The 18,829-nt window shown below is 37.0% G+C and overlaps 1 protein-coding gene across 5 annotated transcripts in view; it reads left to right on the top strand.

Annotated features, from left to right (window-relative positions):
* RUFY1 (RUN and FYVE domain containing 1) overlaps positions 1–18,829 on the top strand; it is a 36,942-nt gene that overhangs the window by 8,093 nt on the left and 10,020 nt on the right. For 2 of the 5 annotated variants that reach the window (XR_012486654.1, XM_074291799.1), the window contains exons 2-11: positions 5,338–5,511; positions 6,209–6,326; positions 7,837–7,938; positions 9,064–9,187; positions 10,764–10,825; positions 11,874–11,939; positions 13,138–13,207; positions 17,067–17,168; positions 17,771–17,887; positions 18,261–18,428. Coding sequence is in view for 4 of the 5 variants with exons in the window: in XM_074291799.1 (XP_074147900.1) it covers positions 5,338–5,511; positions 6,209–6,326; positions 7,837–7,938; positions 9,064–9,187; positions 10,764–10,825; positions 11,874–11,939; positions 13,138–13,207; positions 17,067–17,168; positions 17,771–17,887; positions 18,261–18,428 (1,103 nt within the window). In the remaining variant the exon portion in view is untranslated. Of the gene's footprint in view, positions 1–4,276; positions 4,693–5,337; positions 5,512–6,208; positions 6,327–7,836; positions 7,939–9,063; positions 9,188–10,763; positions 10,826–11,873; positions 11,940–13,137; positions 13,208–17,066; positions 17,169–17,770; positions 17,888–18,260; positions 18,429–18,829 lie in introns of those variants that run through there. The other 3 variants (XM_074291800.1, XM_074291802.1, XM_074291801.1) reach the window with 3 other exon arrangements.

Below are 18,829 nucleotides of genomic sequence, written 5' to 3'. Positions count from 1 at the left end.
TTTTTCTCTATTAAGTTTTCTTTTTTCTTTTACAAAAAAAAAAAAAAATTCAATATGGTAATGTTTAGCAGACTTCTAAAACAAAATTTCCTTTTCAAAATTCAGAGTTCATCCTCTTTCCTCCTGGAATTGAAATAGAATAAGGGGTGTCATCTCTCTTTTACATCTGGGGAAACAAGGATTATTCAAGTAAATATAATATGGCAATAACTAAGATTCTGACTTTTCACAAAGCTAAATTATACTGAATTCAGTCTAACAAGCATTAATTGTTATATTAACTGTTATATGCAAGGTAGTGCTCTAGGAACTAGAGATCCAGACAAAACAAAAAATAGTCCCTATTTTCCAGGAATTTAGATTCTGAGGGGTTGAAATATGTAAGCAATTATGTAAACAGTATATAAATAATATGTTAGGAGAGAGAGGATAGTTAACTAAAGTGATTGGAAAAGATTTCTAATAGGAAGTGGCTCATGTATAAAGTCTTGAAACTAGAGATTCCTAAAGACAGAAGCAGAGTAAGAGTATATTCTCAACATAAAGCTACATGTACAAAGGGAGGAGAAAGATGGCTATGTTCTGGGGAGCTTTAAATGTGAGATTGACACAGTTATATTTTATCTGAGAGGCACGGACAGTTTTTTGAGCAAGGAAATTGATAAGATTTGTGCTCTAGGAAGATTATTTTTACTAGAATGCAGAAAATTGACTCAATGGGAGAGACAGGAAGTTTTTTAGGAAGCTTGCAATAATCCAGGTAAAAGAGTGGAGGATGTGAATTAGGATAGAAATCACATGAATAGAAACACATGTGACAGGTGTTGTGGAAGTAGAACGAACAAAATTCAGCAACTTATTGGATGGGAATAAAGGAGGAAGAGAACAATGTAAGGATCGTAAACTTGAGTGTCTGGGACTTAGTGTTCTCAACATTAATATAAAAATAAAGGTAAATTTGAAAGTCAAGTTCAGTTTTGAATTTAGATGTCTCTAGGACATTCTGTGGTTGATAACCAACAGGCATCTGAAGATAAAGCGATTGAAACAGAAAGACCTGAACAGAGTTGTCACTGAAGTTTAGAAAAGTACATGGAAAGAAATGATAAACACAAAGGAGTCAAAGATTGATACAGATCAAAGTAATAAGAACAGTACAGTTTGCTCCTTGGCCACAATCACGTAAAAAAGAAACACTAAAAAACTTCAAAACTCCTTTTGATGCAGTGACCAATTTTGACATCTGATTGTAGAATGCTTTCTTCTCAGAAGAGGTGGGTTAAACATGGAAAGAGGCACACACTGTCAGACCTAGCCAACGATTTGCTTAGCTGTATGTACTTAGTTACAAGGAAAGGTGGGATTTGGAGCTGATTAACCCAGTCAGAGACTACATCCAAATAGGTCAATTATTATGAAGCCTCAGATAAGACTGTCCAAAGTAGCAACTCAGAAATCACTGGTAACCTTGGAGAGCCACTCTCAGTTGAATGATGAGATTAGAAGCCAAATTACAAAGGGTTGGGAACTGTAGGAGAGAAAGAAGTGGAGGCAGTGAGTTTCCAATGGCTTTTTATTGGAGTTTGGTTACGAAAGACCAAAATACAGAACAGTATCTTAAGGGGATAGTAAAGTGAAGTGAAGATTTGTAAAGGATCAGAAGGAAGAGACCCATGGATTTTTGTTACAAAGAGGAAAAAGTGGATAGTGAGAAATTGAAGAATAGTGATTAAAGGGTCAAAACCCAGCCCTCCTCCCAGCTCCACCACCCCTCATTTACCCAAGTTTTCCTCACTCATCCTGACCCTATTCCCACTCCATAGCCAGTCAGATGCTCAATGTCTTCTTTATTTCACATCTCTGTTTTCTTTCACACGCCCAGCACTCTAATCCAGGTCTTCAACACTTCTTACATGGACCATTGCATTAGCCTCCTGATTGGTCTTCCTGTCTCCACTCCATCTTCTGCACAGCTTCCAAAATTTATTCATAAATAAAAGTCCAATCATGTTGTTGCAGGCATAGCCCCCTTTAAGATTCCTTGTTACTTTGATTTACAAGATCTGGTCAAAACCCCAAGGGGAGAGATCAGTGAGCCAGTTTGGGTTGTACCCAGCCCCCAGCTGGCCTGGGTTTTCAGCCCCCCTTTGATACAAGATCTGGTCAAACTAGGTTGGGCTTGTACCTAGCCCCTCACCGGATCTGAGCTGGCTTGAATAACCCAACTATCTGCTCAGGTTTCCCCAAAACAGTTTCTTCCTTATCTGAAAAGCCCAAAAATCTGGCCTTCCAGGAATCAACCTGAGTTCCTCCCATTACTTCTTCAAGCAGATAAAAACAGCAAAGCTAGAATCATCTTTTGTCAGAGTTGAAAGATGCCAGCCAAGTTGCTTTGCATCAGAGACCCTCTGTCCCCGCAGCTGCTGTCAGTGTATATCTTCCTCTATCTAATGCCTTTTACTAACCAGACCTTAGCCTTGCTGTGCCACTCACTAGACCTGATTTAACTTTGTATCCTTGCCGAATCCTAAGGGGTTGCAGGGGAGCTCCATGTGACTCCCTGTACCCACTAGACTTTAATTATTTGATTCCCAGTTACCTCACTCATGTTACCTCATCAATGTGACTTCCCTGCTCTGGAAACTTTAGTAGCATCTCTGTAATAAATAATAATTAATAAAACAGCTGCGGTTTGGTCTGACATAAAGCTTTCCGCAATTAGGCTGCAGACCTTCTTTTTAGAATTTCACATTACTCCTTATAATGAGATACTGTTGCAAAGTGTTGCCAAGACCCAGAGACAAATTCTGCCTCTGATACAAGCTGACTCTATGACTGGGCAAATCTCGTGCTTTTGCTAAGAGGGGCCGTCCTGCATTAATAGTTTTCTCACCCGGAAGTTCCCCCTCATGGAAATCACAGGGTTAGTCCATAAGGCGCTCTTGTTTTGCATTCTAATTAAATTAAATCGCCCTACTTACCGTATCTCATACAATATATCCCGTCTCTCCCCTTAGAGATGTTCAGCAGTAGGGACACAGTCCCATTTCTTTCAGCAGTCCTTCAGAATTCACTTTTACAAAAACCTAGCCGGAATAATCTTAAAATAAAAAAAGTGGAGAGACCTTCAGGAACATCTAATTGTACTCTTTATTTTAAGGATAAATTAACAGACTGAAAGGACTTGCTGTTTGCAGGCACTTAGTTGATGCTCCTCTCAGTTATGTCTTCATCCCGTCCTTGAAATATACAGCAATTGGCACTTAGTCCTTTCCTGTTTAAAACAATCTCTTACCAGATCAAAATGATGGGATAGTATAATTAGAACAAGTCCATAGAGCTTTCTATTAATGAGAATTACACAGGGAATTGGACCTCACACGGCCTTTCTGTTCATGGCATCGAAATCATTGGGCCTTGCTAAGTATTCAGTAGTGCTTGTTTCTTTCATTCCAAAAAAGGCCTGTGTTAAATGAATAATCGAGGGGAGGATTTGAGGAACAGGGTGTTGCCGAGGTAAGGCAAAACTGACAAAACATTTCTGGGACGGGAAAGGACCCACGTAGCCCAAACTTCCCATTTAACAGATGAGGAAACTGAGGCTCAGGGATGGTAAATAGGCCAAAGTCACGCTGGAAGAAATCTTACTTGAACCCTGGACCGCAGTGTCCAGAGTGAGGGATACACAGTAGTTGCCTCCTCACTACTCCCCCCTTCGTCCCCCGCCCGTCTTCTAAGGGAGGAATAAAGGAAATTTCTATTTCAATTAACGTTTATTGAGGGTCTGCTGTGTGCCAGGCCTGGCCTCAGTAAAGTGAATGAGGAGGTGGGGTTCGTAACTAATGTGAAGCTGCTGGAGGAGGGCCCCCGGGGGAAAGCATTCCGCTGAACTTGGGATTCCGGAGGAAGGACAGACTGCGACGAGCAGCACCCCTATCCCGGCCTGGGGCGGCGCCCGCGGGTCCCTGGTCACTAGGCCTGGACGAAACTTCCCAGCCCAAGCTCCCCTTTCAGTAAAACCAAAACCAGATTTAAGTTTAGCTGAGGCAGTGCCTGCGACCCCAGCTAACAGAACGAGTGACCGGAATCTTTCCTTTAGCCCGTGACCGCGGAACACCCGCCCCGCCCCTTCCTGAAACGCCTGCGCCCATTTAGCGCGGGAAGGCACCATGTCAGGACTGAAACCAAAGAAGAACGTAAAATGGCTTCTCCCCGACTTTGTCTCGCGAGATTCAGGGACTTCCCGCAGCGAGAAGAGCGTGATTCTCTCATTTGCATCCTTCCCTCTAGCTCCAAGAATTGGAGGTGGGATGATGTCCCTTCCCCGCCCTGGGATTGGGGCGGGGAGGACTGTGTACTTCGCGAATCTTTGTGTTTTCATTGGTCGAGAGAGCAAGGCGGCTGGGCAGGACGTCCAATCCCAAGAAGCCCCTGGAGAGCGTGAGGCTATCTCCTAGGCAACATCCTTGGGTAGCCCGGGAGAAGGCCCCGGGGTAACTGACTATCCTCTTCCTAGCCTTCGGGGTCCAGTGTTGTTGCAGTAACCTGAGTCCTGTCCCCCGGGCCTTTGCAGCACGCCTGGCGGGTGGGAGGGCCAGGGAGTGGAGTGGGCGCGGACTGCAGGCTAGCGGGGCCTCTCGGGGTAGAGAATTTAAGGGCCTTCCTGGAAGAGGCCGACCCCTCGGGCTGCGAGTATGCTGGCCTGCAGGCCGCGCGCCCGAACCGGGCCTAGGGCATATTATTCCCCGCCCCGTCCCGGGCCTGTGGCCTCCTTTGTAAAATGAAGGGGTTGGATTCCCTGACCTCCTAGGCCTCTTGGCTGCGCTTAAAATCCTAAAATGGGGATATGAGTTTGGTTCCCTGAGGCCATGGCGAGAAAAATGCTAGTTTAAGTAACGGAAAAAAAAACACTGCCAGATGATTTTGTTATTTTACTATATTGTTTGTCTGGCTGGGGGAAGGAGATGTCTCCAGGTTATGCCTCTGGAGGCTATGCGCATGCTTGGTGGTGATTAGGACCGCACCCTGGGATCTGATCCTTGACTTTTAGGGGATGAGTTGGGGATAGGGAGAGATGGAAAGGTTCATGGGAGATAAAACTGGAAAAGTAAAATCAGATTAGCTTGCTATCAGTTTTTCAGCAAAGATGTCTTAGACTCCATTCTGTCCTTGATATGCATTGTAAATCCCTTAGAATCCCGAAGTGTGTCTCTGAAACATAATTTTACTCACTGTACTTCGATAGGTAGGGTCCATTTCAGGCCCCATCAAATGGCAGATAAGCTCATTTTTTTAACTAGTCCAATTAAGCAAGGCATGGCTTCTTTTCCCCAACAGCTGCTAAATGCCAAATGATGGAAGAACGCTCCAACTTGATGAATATGATGAAGCTGAGTATTAAAGTCCTGATCCAGTCAGCCCTGAGCCTAGGTAGAAGCTTGGATGCAGACTACGCCCCTTTGCAACAGTTCTTTGTGGTGATGGAGCATTGTCTCAAACATGGCCTGAAAGGTGAGCATCCTCGTGTTGTAGAATTGAGAATTTGGGCTGAAGTGTTTAGAACGAATGATTTGAAGAAATGAATTATGTGGATAGCAAGAATTAAAAAGAAGGGTTTTCTTTTAAAATAGTTTAGCTGTAATAGCTACCTTCAAATGAACATTCAGTGTGTATATTTCTGTGTAGAAGTAATTAGCCTAGGAATCTGTCAGTAGACAGATAGATATAGATATATGAGTAATTAACTAGAAATGCCTTAGCTTTTTTTTTTTTTTTTTTTTTTAAGACTGAGTTTCCCTCTATCAGCCAGGTTGATAGCCAGGTTGGCTCTGAGCCTACTACTACTTTGATCTGCTCTTATTTCCAACCTGAGCTGGTTCATTCCTCAGGTAATTTGATGCCCTATTGTCACCTGGGAATTTCACTATATTGGGAGCCAGCCTCAGTGGATATCTGATGGTTTGTCTTAGGCTACTTCATTTCAGAATTCCCAGCTCCATGGATGCATCAGCCTCAACCTCTATGAATCAATTGTGCACCAACATACCAGATGTCTAGATGATCTCTTAAGGTTTCTCCGAACTCAGAAAAGTCAAGGATTTATAAAGTAGTAATGATAAAGTACCATTTGGGGTTGTAGTTTTGTGGGTTAAGGAAGTTTTGAAGCTTTATACTATTAATAAAATTTTGTATTTTCCATCCCTTATAGTTAAGAAGAGTTTTATTGGCCAAAATAAGTCTTTCTTTGGTCCCCTGGAGCTGGTGGAGAAACTTTGTCCAGAAGCATCAGATATAGCTACTAGTGTTAAAAATCTGCCCGAGTTAAAGTAAGTGAGAAGTAATTATATAAATTCTGGTATAATTTCAGTCTTCTAAGAAATTTAACTCTTTCTGCAATTTTTCCTAATGCATATAAACATTATTCAGCTAAACATAATACATTTAATAGTTCAACCATTTTATTTAGATTGTAAAACAATTGAGATATTTAAGACACTTTTTAATCTATGATCAACACCTTTAACCTCTGTGTCTCTGTTTCCTCATGTGTCAAATGAGGAAGTTAGTCTAGTTATTTTCAAAGGCTCTTCTATTTCTCACTCTCACATTATTTCACCTTTCTCTGAAATCTCAGAAAAATGTTTCAGATGTATTTGTTCCATTTTATAAATTAGTAGATTACTAATGGCTGATTGAAATATGGTGCAGGAAACAGAACACTGGCTCTGGAGTCAGAGGACCTGGGGTCTTCTTCATCTGATGTTTACTATCCTGGCTTCAGGTTCCTTCTGTGCAAAGTGAAGGAGCTGAATTAAATATTTTCTGATCTCTTAGTTCTTGAGCTATGACCCAAGAATGAGGACCTAATTTTAGGTTCTAAAATTTGTAGAGTATAAGTCTTGACCAAGTTTGGCTTCACATGCTAATATTAATTTTACTGTCTGATGTAACTCAGATATGTTATCATTGTGCATTTCCACAATCAAATGGAAAACAAGTCAGTGAAATTTGGTATAATTCTATAAATACAAGGTGCCAGAGAAATCAGGTTGGCTAAATTCCAGTTATTTTTGAAGAAAATATCAGTCACTTTGTTGTACATGTTTTCTTAAGAAACAGATATATTGCAGAAATTTGGTTATTTTTTGGGTTTGTAGGAGGGATGATTTAAGGAGGTATAGCAATTTTATTTCTTTTTAAAAATTCTCCTAAAATTTTGACAGAAGTTCTAGAAGCTGTATAGCATATACACTTGCTTATAGTATTTTAAACAAATTATTTTACTGTCAGTTTGGCATCATACTATAACTTGTCAGACAGATTTTATGCCCAAGTATGGTCTGCCTCCATCTTAAAAATGGATTGAGCTTTCTCTCCTTTTCCTTGATTTTGTATTATTGCTGTAGTTGCCAGTGTTCTTATTAACTAAATTAGGTTGAATACTAATTCCGGTTTTATTTAAAAAAATAATAATAATAACCATTCAGAATAAGCTTTTTAAATCTATTTTAGAAGGATTTTAGTTCTATTTTTCTCCCATGTTGTTTCATGATTTCTATTTTTAAATAGTTATTTACAACCCATTTTTTTCTCAAGTCATAAAACTCTTGCCCCATAATTAAATCCAAGGCATGTACTTATTTTTATTTTATAATAATATTTGTATTCTTTTATTTAAATCAGGCATAATTTTTTCAGGTTCCTAGAGAAAATTGCATATATATTGGAACTTTAAAAAAAAATCTGTGTTTCTTAAAAATGAATAAAACTTACATTGGGGTCTTTTTCACATTTTGTTTTTTTTTCTGGTGTTTTGATCCATTTGTTTTATTTTAGGACATCAGTAGGAAGAGGAAGGGCTTGGCTTTACCTTGCACTCATGCAAAAGAAATTGGCAGATTATCTGAAAGTGCTTATAGATAATAAGCATCTCTTAAGGTATCCTATAATCTTTTTGAATTTCTAATAGCTATTTAATGTTTGATTAAAAATATTCCTATGTATGGTGTTTATTTTAGGCAAGAATCTATGACATATGGTTTCTTTTCAGATTAACATTATTAATATTAAAAATTCTCTTTGACCATATTTATAGTAGCAATATTTATAGCATAATCTAGGAATCAGAATAGTGTTGTGGAAATAGCTTCATAAGTTAAAAGTTCTGGGTTCTACTTTTGGCTTTCATACTTAACCAGTATGTCACCCTGGGAAAACCATCTAACTCCTTTGAACTTCTTCAAAATGGGAATGATACTTCGTGCCATTAGCCTTACGTGCTTATTATGAAAAAAAAGGTTTTGATATCCCTCAAGATGCTATAGAAATATGAGCTATTATTGTTGTATAAAGAATAGCATTATACAGCCATAGTTTTTTTTTTTTTTTTTTTTTTTTTAATTCTTTCATTTATTGAGTACTGGTAACATTCTACAAATTTGTTATTAGTACTAATTATAGCTATTTGACATTGAAAATTATTGGTCCTTATTGGAATGAATACCCTGAAGAGTTTAAAGAAAGTAACATAGGCTTTGTGGTTATTTTTCATTGAGATGGAAAAAATTATAAGAGGATTTCACTACTTTGACCAATCATCAGAAGAATGTCAACATATAAATGTTAGAGAATTTGATATAAAGGCCATATTTATAGATAGGGTCAGTGATACCCGCTGTGTTAAATTTTACATGGGGGAGGGGGGACATTTGTATTTATGTAAATAGCACCAGTGTATCTGGTTTTTGCTTCTTCTGATTGCCTGTGGTTAATGGCAAGGAGAATTTTTTCCCATACAATTCCCTTTTCCAATTGCTACAGAGGGTAGGATGGATCTTTTTCTGGCAGGTATCATTCCCTAAAAAGTCATAATAGTTTTCGTAAACATTCATGAGCATTGTGCCTTTAATTGTGTTACTTTAAAAATCAAGTTTATTTCCACAAATATAATTTGGGGAAACTTTACAATTTGTATTAGACCAATATACCAAATTAAGCTTATATATAAATGTCAGAATTGTTGTTAAAATAAACATAAGTTTGGTGGTTGCCAATCTCTTTTAGTGAATTCTATGAACCTGAGGCATTGATGATGGAAGAAGAAGGAACCGTAATTGTAGGTCTGCTGGTGGGCCTCAATGTTCTTGATGCTAACCTTTGTTTAAAAGGAGAAGATTTGGATTCTCAGGTAAAACAGAATTCTTGCTCTCGAATGAAGTACTTGAGTTAAACCAGCGTTGCTTACTAGTTGTAAAGACATGAGCTATACTTGGAACAAATAACAATTTGTAAGTTTATTATAACCCAGTGTTTTAACTGTTTCCATATATTCTTTTAACAATTACTGGTGCATTCTTGATTTCTTAGCAATTAGATAATGCTTTCCTAAACTACATGAAGAAAAGAAAAGCATAGAGAAGTAGGGAGGGAATAGTTCCTTTTCTAGCCTGGTCCAGCTAGAGTTAGAATACTATGTTCTATTGTGGACTCTGAATTTCAGGAAAGACATAAACGGACTGGAGTTTGTCTAGAAAATAGTGCCTGTGATCTGGGGAACACTGAAGAATATGCCATATAAAGATCAGCAAAGGAAATGGAAATGCTTGGCCTAGAGTAAATTTTAAAAGGATGGGATGGTATTTTAAGTATTTAAAAGGGCTGAAGAAGAAGAGTGGGTACAAGTTGAAGAAGGGAAGATTTAACTTGATGAAATGAAAAACTTCCTAAGAATTAGAGCTACCCAAAAATACAATGGGTTGCCTGTGCATATAGGTATAAAGAACACATTCAATATGAAATGAGATTTATATTTTCATATAGCTTTTTTGTGTTCTGCTCTGTATATATAGAAAGGCTCTATATTTGCTGTTTAAATTCAAAATAATTTTTTTCTCTTCTCATCTCTCCCTTTCCCCACCCTCACTCCCCCCCCCAAAAAAAAAAAGTAAGCTATATATGGAGAAACATGAACTTTTCCTTAATAGAAGCTGGATCTCCAAGGCCTAGAAGAAACTCTTTGGCACTGATTGGACTAGATGTCCTCAGAAGGCCCATCGGGTGTTTGGATCTTATGATTCGAAAGTGAAAATTGATTCTTCTAAAAAAAAACAGTCTTTCTTTAAATTGGAACTTAAAGCCATTTAATGGAGGGATTGCATTACTATAGTAATTTTTCTGTTACTGGATAAAGATAACCTTCTAGTGATAGTGGCTTCTCAAGATTTATGTATGAACTCCTTTCCCAAAAGACTCCCCAAAGACTGGGAATTCCTTTGAGAGTTCCTAGAGTATGGTTGGTTCATAAAAAACTCTTACAGAGAGCACCATTATCACTTTTTCATAAGTCACTAACAAGTACTGAGCAAGCCAGAATCTCCCTCTGCCTTCTTTAATATCCAGGCTAATTTCATTCAAATGGAACTTTGTTTTCAGCAAGGTTGTAAATTATATTGACCAGAATACATTTTTTTTTAAAATCACAAAATCTTTAGAGTTAGAAGTTTAACTAGTCCCTCTGATTCTTACATGATATGGGTATTTGGTTGTCATTTAACCACCCTTAGGAGGTGGGCTAAATGGCTGCTGAGGACTCTTCTATCTCCATTATTTCTGATCACTTTCCAGAGTAGTCATGCAAATGATTTGCTTTGAAAGTCATCAACCATAACAGGAATGTTTTGACTTCTTAAGAAATGCCATCTTAGATTTTTCTTTATAGAAAGAGTTATCTAAACTTTTGTGTCTGTGTGTGTGTTTTTAATCAGGTTGGAGTGATCGATTTTTCCTTATATCTTAAGGATGTGCAGGATATTGATGGTGACAGAGAGTATGTATACAGTCAATTATTCTTTATGATGGAATTCTAACAAATACTGTAGTAGAGCACAAGTTGTCTTGGTGCAGTAGAAAGCACAATGGACAAGAAGTCAGAAAACCTGGATAGAGTCCTCCATTTGCCACTTGCTGCCTTTGCCATATCACTATTCCCCATCTCTGAGTCTCAGTTTCCATATATGTATAATGAAGTAATGAAACCAGATTTGCTATACTCTGATGAACTAGTAATTATAAAGGGGCACTAGAGAAAGCTTAAGATGACCAAATTTGTAATTCTTAGTTGAACATTTAATAAACAGATAGTATTCAGCAAATCACTTAATATCTTAGACTCTTGAGGTCCTCTTCTATATTCCTTGCCTTACTCCCCTCACAGACTTCTTGTGAAGATCAAATGAAATAATGGATGTGAAAATCCTTCATATCTATGAAAGCCCTGTCAAGATGTCTGGTGTTATTTTTGAGATTCATATTTTGAAATAAGTGAGTTTTCATTAAACATAAAGCTAATATATTGGAACACATTGGGTTTGATTTGCTTTTGTTTTGCAAATGCAAGTGCCAGCTCAATAACTCCATTTCCAATAACTCTATTTAAATATCTAAATGAGATGAGCCCTCTCCATGAATCTACCAATACTGGCCAGAAGGAGAGAGCCAAGTTAATAACCTTGAGTTTGGGCCATTGACATTCCCAAACCTCATCAACCAGAGGGAGACAAATAACAGATCAGATCATAAAGGCTTCAAGAACCTCAGTGACTGGTAACAACAGTCATTGTTTTTCAGCAGAAATATGGAAGTGGTTCATTGATAGATAATGTCTTACACTTCTTTTTCCTTCACTAGTGCTAGTCATTAGTTTGGAGGATGAACATTGTACTCCAGCATTTCTTTCTAAGTTTTATGACTGAGTGGTCAATTTCTAATACTGGAGACACTACTGCTTGTGTGAAGTAGTCAGTTTTGGGAGGGGAATAGAGAATGAAGATGAGGAATAACTAATGAATTAAGGAATCCCTCTTTCTTAAAAACAGACAAGAAAGAATTACTGATGTCCTTGATCAAAAGAATTATGTGGAAGAACTTAACAGACACTTAAGGTAGGATTCATTTGCTTTTTATTTTTATTGGTCATTAGGCAAGTCACTTTTCTTCTCTGAATCTTTTTCCTCATCTGTAAAATGTGGATAACCATGCTTATAGTATTCTACAAAATTTTTAGAAGGAAAGTGCTTTGTGAAGCATAAAAACATTTGTAAATGTGAGCTTTTACTATTACAGGTGTTCTTTAAATTTCGAATTTGCTTTTATTTTTTCATGAAAAATTATTCTGAATTTACAGTTGTAATTATCCTTTCACAAGATGTTTGTTTCCAAAGAAAATTCACTAGAAATGTTATCATAATTTTTTTTTTTTTTTTTTTTTTTTTTTAAGAAGCCCTTTTCTGGTTGTCCTACATTTTTAGTTTACAAACAAAAGTAATGGCTAGAACTTGAGTTGTATGAAATGGAGTAATTTAGTTTCCTTCTGGGAAATAGTTTCGAATTTTTTTTTTACAGTCTTTTTTGGCTAGTAGTCTACAAATCATAAAATGAAAAGTTTTCAAAGGGAGACTAGCAGAATAATGGATTTTTCAGTATTTTGTCAAGTAATTTCAGCTCAGTTTTAAGCACTCAATCTTTTTGTTTCCCAGTTAAGCAGTTATTCTGAATTTTAAGACAGTATTCACCAACTATGGACTCATATATGGTAGGCATGGAGATATCTTCATCTCAGGAGCCATTCAGATCATAGCAGTATAGAAACTGATCTGAAAGGCAGTATCTTAAAGATATATCCTTATAGTGTGGATGTAACTGGACTATGTTTTTTTTTTATGTCATTTAAATAATTTTTGATGAGCTTTATAATATACTGTTTGTAACAAGTAAAATTGTACTAACTATACCTTGGACATTTACAGCAAATAAATGTAATTCAGGTTTGTCTTATGGATATATTTACTTTCATTGCTGAAACTTAACTGACAAGGCAAAAATTTATTTTTAATGACCCTGTCATTATTAAATTTCAAACCTATATTCTAGCTTTTGGCTCCTCTAGAAAATACTTTGTGATTTTAAACAATAAGGTGATGGGAGACAAGAAAAGAAAAAATTCATAAGATTATTCCCTTCCATCTCAGCCATCCTGAGGTGCTATAAAACCAAGATTGAGAAGTATCGCCATTATTAAGGATATAGAATTGTGAAAGTTTAGTGTGCCCACAATTTCAGTCTTTAATCTTTTTATTACAGCTGCACTGTTGGGGATCTTCAGGCCAAGATAGACTGTCTAGAAAAGACCAATTCAAAACTTCAAGAAGAGGTTTGTAATTTAATATTTTTAAAAGTATTGCAGTTATAGTTATCTGAATTGGGTTTGATTTATCAAAGTTTACTTGATCCCAATTCTCTTCTTGTGGGATTTTCCTCCAGCAGTCATCTTATCTCCTCTCTAGCCATCCTTCCCCTTGGCCTACAGACATGTTCTGATCTCTCCACTTCCAAGAAAGCCTACCTTTACTCCTAAATCAACTAGTTACTCTTCCATTTCTCTCCTTGCTTTTAAACTTTTCAAAGTTCTCTAAACTAAATGTCTTTTTTTCCTTTCACTCCCTACTCTTTCTTTTCTCAATATTTTGCAGTGTGATATGAGTACTATTGAATTGCTTCTCTCAAAGTCACCAATGACTCTTAGTCAGCAAATTCACTGGTAGCTTTTTTTTAGTCTTTCTTTTTCCTTACCTCTATGAAGCTGCTGACTCTGTTAACAGTCCATCTCTTCTAGCTCTAAATATGTGATCTTAGGATTCCTCCTTCTAGGTGCTCCCTCTTCCTTTTATTTAAATAATATTGTACTTTAACAATTCTCCTACATCCCTTCCCATACCTTGCCTTTCTCACTGGCACCTCATCTTTTTCTTTACCCCTCAGAGTAAGTTTTCCCTGCAGCAGACAGTCTGTTTTCTTGTTCTAAATTCTTTCTCCTGGTCATTGCAAATAACACCCAAATTGATATTTCTAGTATGGAAAACTTCTAAGCTTGACTCACATCTTTAGCTGCTTCCAGGACCTCTACTTATAACTCCTACCAGCATCTCAAAGTTAATCTGCTCCAAATCAAAATCACTTCTCTAAACCCAGGCATCTTCTCTATTTGTGTCTATGGCACACACCCATTTTCTTGACCTTGTGGCTATCTCTGACCCTCTCTCACTTCTCATATCTGGTTATTTGTCAGATCTGTCTCCAAAACAGTTTGTACTTTCATCTTGTCCACTTCAGTTCTAGTGGAGTTACATTGTCACCACATTATCCAGTCACTGCCACCCACTCAGACTATAGCATTCTCTTTCGTACAGGAATTCCTTTCATTTTCTTCTCTCACATCTACCCTGATTAGCAACCTATTTTGTACAAATAAATTTGGGGATGCTATTTTTCTGCTCCGAAATCTTTAGTGCTTTCAGATTGTCTCCTGAGTTGTTTAGGTTTCTTTTCTTCTCCTTCTCTAGGGCCACACACATTTCCCCAGACTTATGTTCTGTTTCTCCCTTTATTCCCACTTTGTTGTAGCCAAACTGGACTCTCTGCTCCCCAAATAACATAATTGCTCGCATACTTCTCTGCCTCTTTCTCTTCACCAATTGAATTCCTCTTTAATCTTTTACATAGCACAATTCCCTTGCTTTCATATTAGGACCCAGACTTTTCTTTCAGACTTCATAGAGCAGTTTTGGTTTTTTTTTTTTTTTTTTTTTTTTTTTGGTTTGTTTGTTTTTTGTTTTTTATCTTCCCTGCCTCCAACATCTTATTACAGAGCTTCATATATGTTAAATGTTTAATAAATGTTTATTGTTGTTGCTGCTGTGTTACTGAGTTTTTAGTGGGTGAAAATTGTCTTAGGCCCTACATAGGATTACTATTTAGAAAGCCTTATCTCCCCAAAATCTGTGACCCACTCTTAGCAACTTGCACTGTTGTTGCTCTTGTTTCTTTGATTTGACAGCAGGTAAGTGTCAGCCTCAGTCAGAAAGATCAGGGTTCAAGTCTCTCCTTTGACCCATTCTAGTCACATGATCTTTTTAAACTCTCACAGGGCCCAGACTTTCTTAAGTCTGTAAGTTACAAGAGTTGCTGATTGTCATTGATGAGGGAATTTCCTCCTCATGAGTATACCTTAAACAACAATTAAATCATAGGTCTAAACCCAGAAAGAAAAAAAAAGGCCCTCATTTTTTTTTCAAACTGAGTTTTACTGAGGTTCAGAAGCCCCTTCAAACTTAGTCAGGCAGGTCTTTAGGTGATAAGTTATGGCCATATCTGTACTTGAAGCCTTTCCAACTTAGTGTAGGGCCTTCTAAAACTTCACTTAAGAACCTAGGGTTCCTCCATACCATAAGACATTAAAATGAAATTTCAGTGGACAGCCTGTGGCATTACTATTTGGGCAATTTTTTTGTTTGTTCTTTAATCCAAATGGCATAGAATTATAGATAGTACATTGTATAGCCACTCTTTGTACAAGAGGTTATAACGTTTGTTGAGAGGTACAAATACCCTAGCCTTCTCCCTCAAATACCTGCCTCTTGGAAATATGAACTAAATCAAATCAAGTCAAGTCAACAGACATTTATTATAAGACTTGACCAGTCTTTCCATAGCATGGTCTTTCTCTTGTTTCTTGCATAGGAAGTGGAAAATGAGAGGACAGGAAGATCAAGGGATGAGGAAGAGGCGAAAGTTTTCTACCAGCTGCCAGGCACACGCTCCTTTGTGGACATGATAGCCATCTTGTCTCCTCTCTTAGCAAGAGATGGCAGTCTCAACTGTTTGTGAATCTTTCTTCAGGTAGCTGTCCCTGTCTACTTAGGCATCTTCATCTTGCTGTTCTAAAGGGGTGGGAGAAATGCTTTCTGTATTTTTATTGATAAGTATGCTTTAAGTGTGGAATTTTTAGTGGTTTACACTAGTTCATAAATTAGAAGAATTGAAAAAGAATTTTATATTGGTTAGCATTCTGTTATTGACCAGTGGGGCCAATATAAAATTCAGGAATTGGTGCATATCATCCATTTTTTACATGTGACTGAGCTCAAGTATGGATCAAATACATTTACAAGAATTTACAAGAGATTAGTCAGTTAAAGTGCCATTTGGAATAATTTGTGGATGTTATTTAATATCTATTCTTTATCATTGTAAAAAGAGAATTCTGAAAGCTTTTTGTCCCATATTGGACAATGTGAACTTATGCATAAAGCCCATTCTTAAGGTTATAGCCAAATATACACAGTTAGTTTCTCTGATCATCAAATGCACATTATTTGGCAGCTACAAGTTTTGGTTTAAATGCTGAGACTAAGTGATTCCCTTCTCATAATTTGGCTTATAAACTTCCCAAATGAAATTCTTACTATCACAGTATTGGGGAAAAGAATAGGGAAATGTCCTAAGATTTTTCAGATGCTCTTTTATGCTTTTCTTTACATTTATTCTGAGGCAGGGATAAGGAGAGCTGGCTTGTGTATTTATACCTAACATACCTAGCAGGTCTTTAAGCCTTCCTTGCTGATCATAGAAATTATCTTTCTTTGGGTAATCCTCATTTTCCCTACATAAAACTATGAAAAGTGTAAATTTTTCTTAAACTTGTTAATTTTTTAAAAATACTTTCTCACGTTTCTATATATACTGGCAACTCAAGTTCTACTACTGAAAACTTTTTTTTTTTTTTACTTTAAAAATCAACTAATATCCTTTTAGCAAAAGCTGCCAGTTCTGTGAGCTTAGTGGCATTTACGTGAATGGAAGGGACAAAAGGAGATGTTCAAAATTCATTCTCTTTTATCTGTGATATAAGTTAACCTTTTAGAATTAAATTTTATCCCTGACCTCGTAAGAATATATTTTAAAAGAATTAAAAAGGAGATTGTGACAGTAATAGTAAAAGGAGTTTCTGGACTTAACTAAATGTCCTTAGTATTATTTCATCAGTGGGAGCCTAATTTCCCTCATCTGAAAGGAAATAACCTTTTTTGGCTCTAAATTTCTATGATCCTGCTTTTATGTGAATGCTAAGATTTGTGAACTTTGTGTCTAACTTTGAATCATAAATTATATGTAAATTTCAGTGAATTAAATGGGTAATGTCTGCACTAAAATTCTTCTCCTTTTTTGACCAGCTTTCAGCAGCTACAGATCGAATTGATTCACTTCAAGAAGAACAGCGACAATTAAAAGAACAAAATGAATTAATCCGGGAAAGAAGTGAAAAAAGTGTAGAGGTTAGAAAACTGGCTGCAGAAAATAAGCATGTATTTATTCGGCAAACTCTCCTCTTTGAGCTGAAAAAGGATCGTATCCTTCAAATTCCTCCAGTGGAAATTCTGCTCTGGCTTGTGGAAGACCGCCAGGTCTTCTCCCAGCCATTACATTGGCGGTACTTCATCTGTTAGAAATTATAGAGTAACTTATTACATTGGTTTTGACTTTCAGATACTATCCTTTGAAAGTGCTATCCAGAAAAGGCAGGACCAATTTGTTTCATTTATCTAGATTGGTTGTCTAATTATATTAAACCTATGAATGTTTTATCTTTTTCCTTTTGTAATATGAAAGTTGTTATGGTTTTAAGGAAGGATTTCAAGTTCCTTAAGTAATTTTATTCAAATAATTGAGCAAAAGAATTGTTCTCTGGCATGTAGGTGGTGCAGTGGATAAAGCACCAGCTCTGAAGTCAGGAGGACCTGAATTCAAATGTGACCTCAGACACTTAACACTTCTTAGCTATGTGATCATGGGCAAGTCACTTAACCCCAATTGCCACAGCAATAAAGAAAAAAAAAATTGTTCTCTGAAGTACTCTTAACATTTGTATTTGATACAGGTAACAAAACAAGATACAAAGGTAGAGCTTGAGACTTACAAACAAACCCGACAAGGCCTGGATGAAATGTATAGTGATGTTTGGAAACAGTTGAAAGAGGAAAAAAGAGTCCGAATGGTGAGTATGGGACACAAGGACAAGGATAATTGCAAGAAGGTATTCAGTTGCTGAATCACTGTGAAAGTAGACACAGTTGCAAAAATTTAAAGATTTGTTTTGTCAGTCACATCAGCAATCATTAATGTTTTCTTGGCAGGATACAGAGGCCAGTTTTGCTTCACAGACATATAGTACATTATGCGAAGAATATTATGTTGCCTACAGTGTCTTATATGACCTTACTGACTCTCCTTTAGCCTTGTGATTCCATAATGATTGTTGACTTTAAGGTAGACATGGAAACTTAGTAAATGTTTACAGTATTAAGCACTAAACAAGAAGAGCAGCGTGCAAAAATTAAAACTAAATTTGTGATTATCTTCCTCCTAAGGAACTAGAGAAAGAACTGGAGCTGCAAATTGGAATGAAAACAGAAATGGAGATTGCAATGAAACTATTAGAAAAGGATACACATGAAAAACAAGACACACTAGTTGCTCTTCGCCAACAACTGGAAGAAGTCAAAGCAATTAACTTGCAGATGTTTCATAAAGCCCAGGTAGAAATCAGCTTTGTAAATGAAGGCAACATATCAAAATATACCACTATATGTCAGACTTCTTTTTTCTTTGCTCTTTGTTCTGTTCATTTCTGCTTCACATGCTAATTGTTCAACACGAGTCACATATAAGTAGATTTTTATTAAATTGTTTGGTTTCCAAATGTTTCCATTTTCCATGTTAAGCTTTCCTATTATGTAAAATATACCCACACAGCCTCCTTGTATACCTTTCCCGCTCTTCAGCTAAAGTGGCCAGGGAGATCAAATACAGAAATGACAGGCACATAGGAGTGGGTCTTTGCTGAGAAAATGCTTTGATTAGATGGAAACCATTCAAACTGTCTGCTGCATTGGGCTGACTTTCAAATAATCCTCCTTATTTGCTTATATGCCTCATA

The sequence above is a fragment of the Sminthopsis crassicaudata genome, chromosome 2 (genome assembly GCF_048593235.1).
Source record: "Sminthopsis crassicaudata isolate SCR6 chromosome 2, ASM4859323v1, whole genome shotgun sequence".
Taxonomy (NCBI): domain Eukaryota; kingdom Metazoa; phylum Chordata; class Mammalia; order Dasyuromorphia; family Dasyuridae; genus Sminthopsis; species Sminthopsis crassicaudata.
This window is presented reverse-complemented; position numbering and strand designations above follow the sequence as displayed.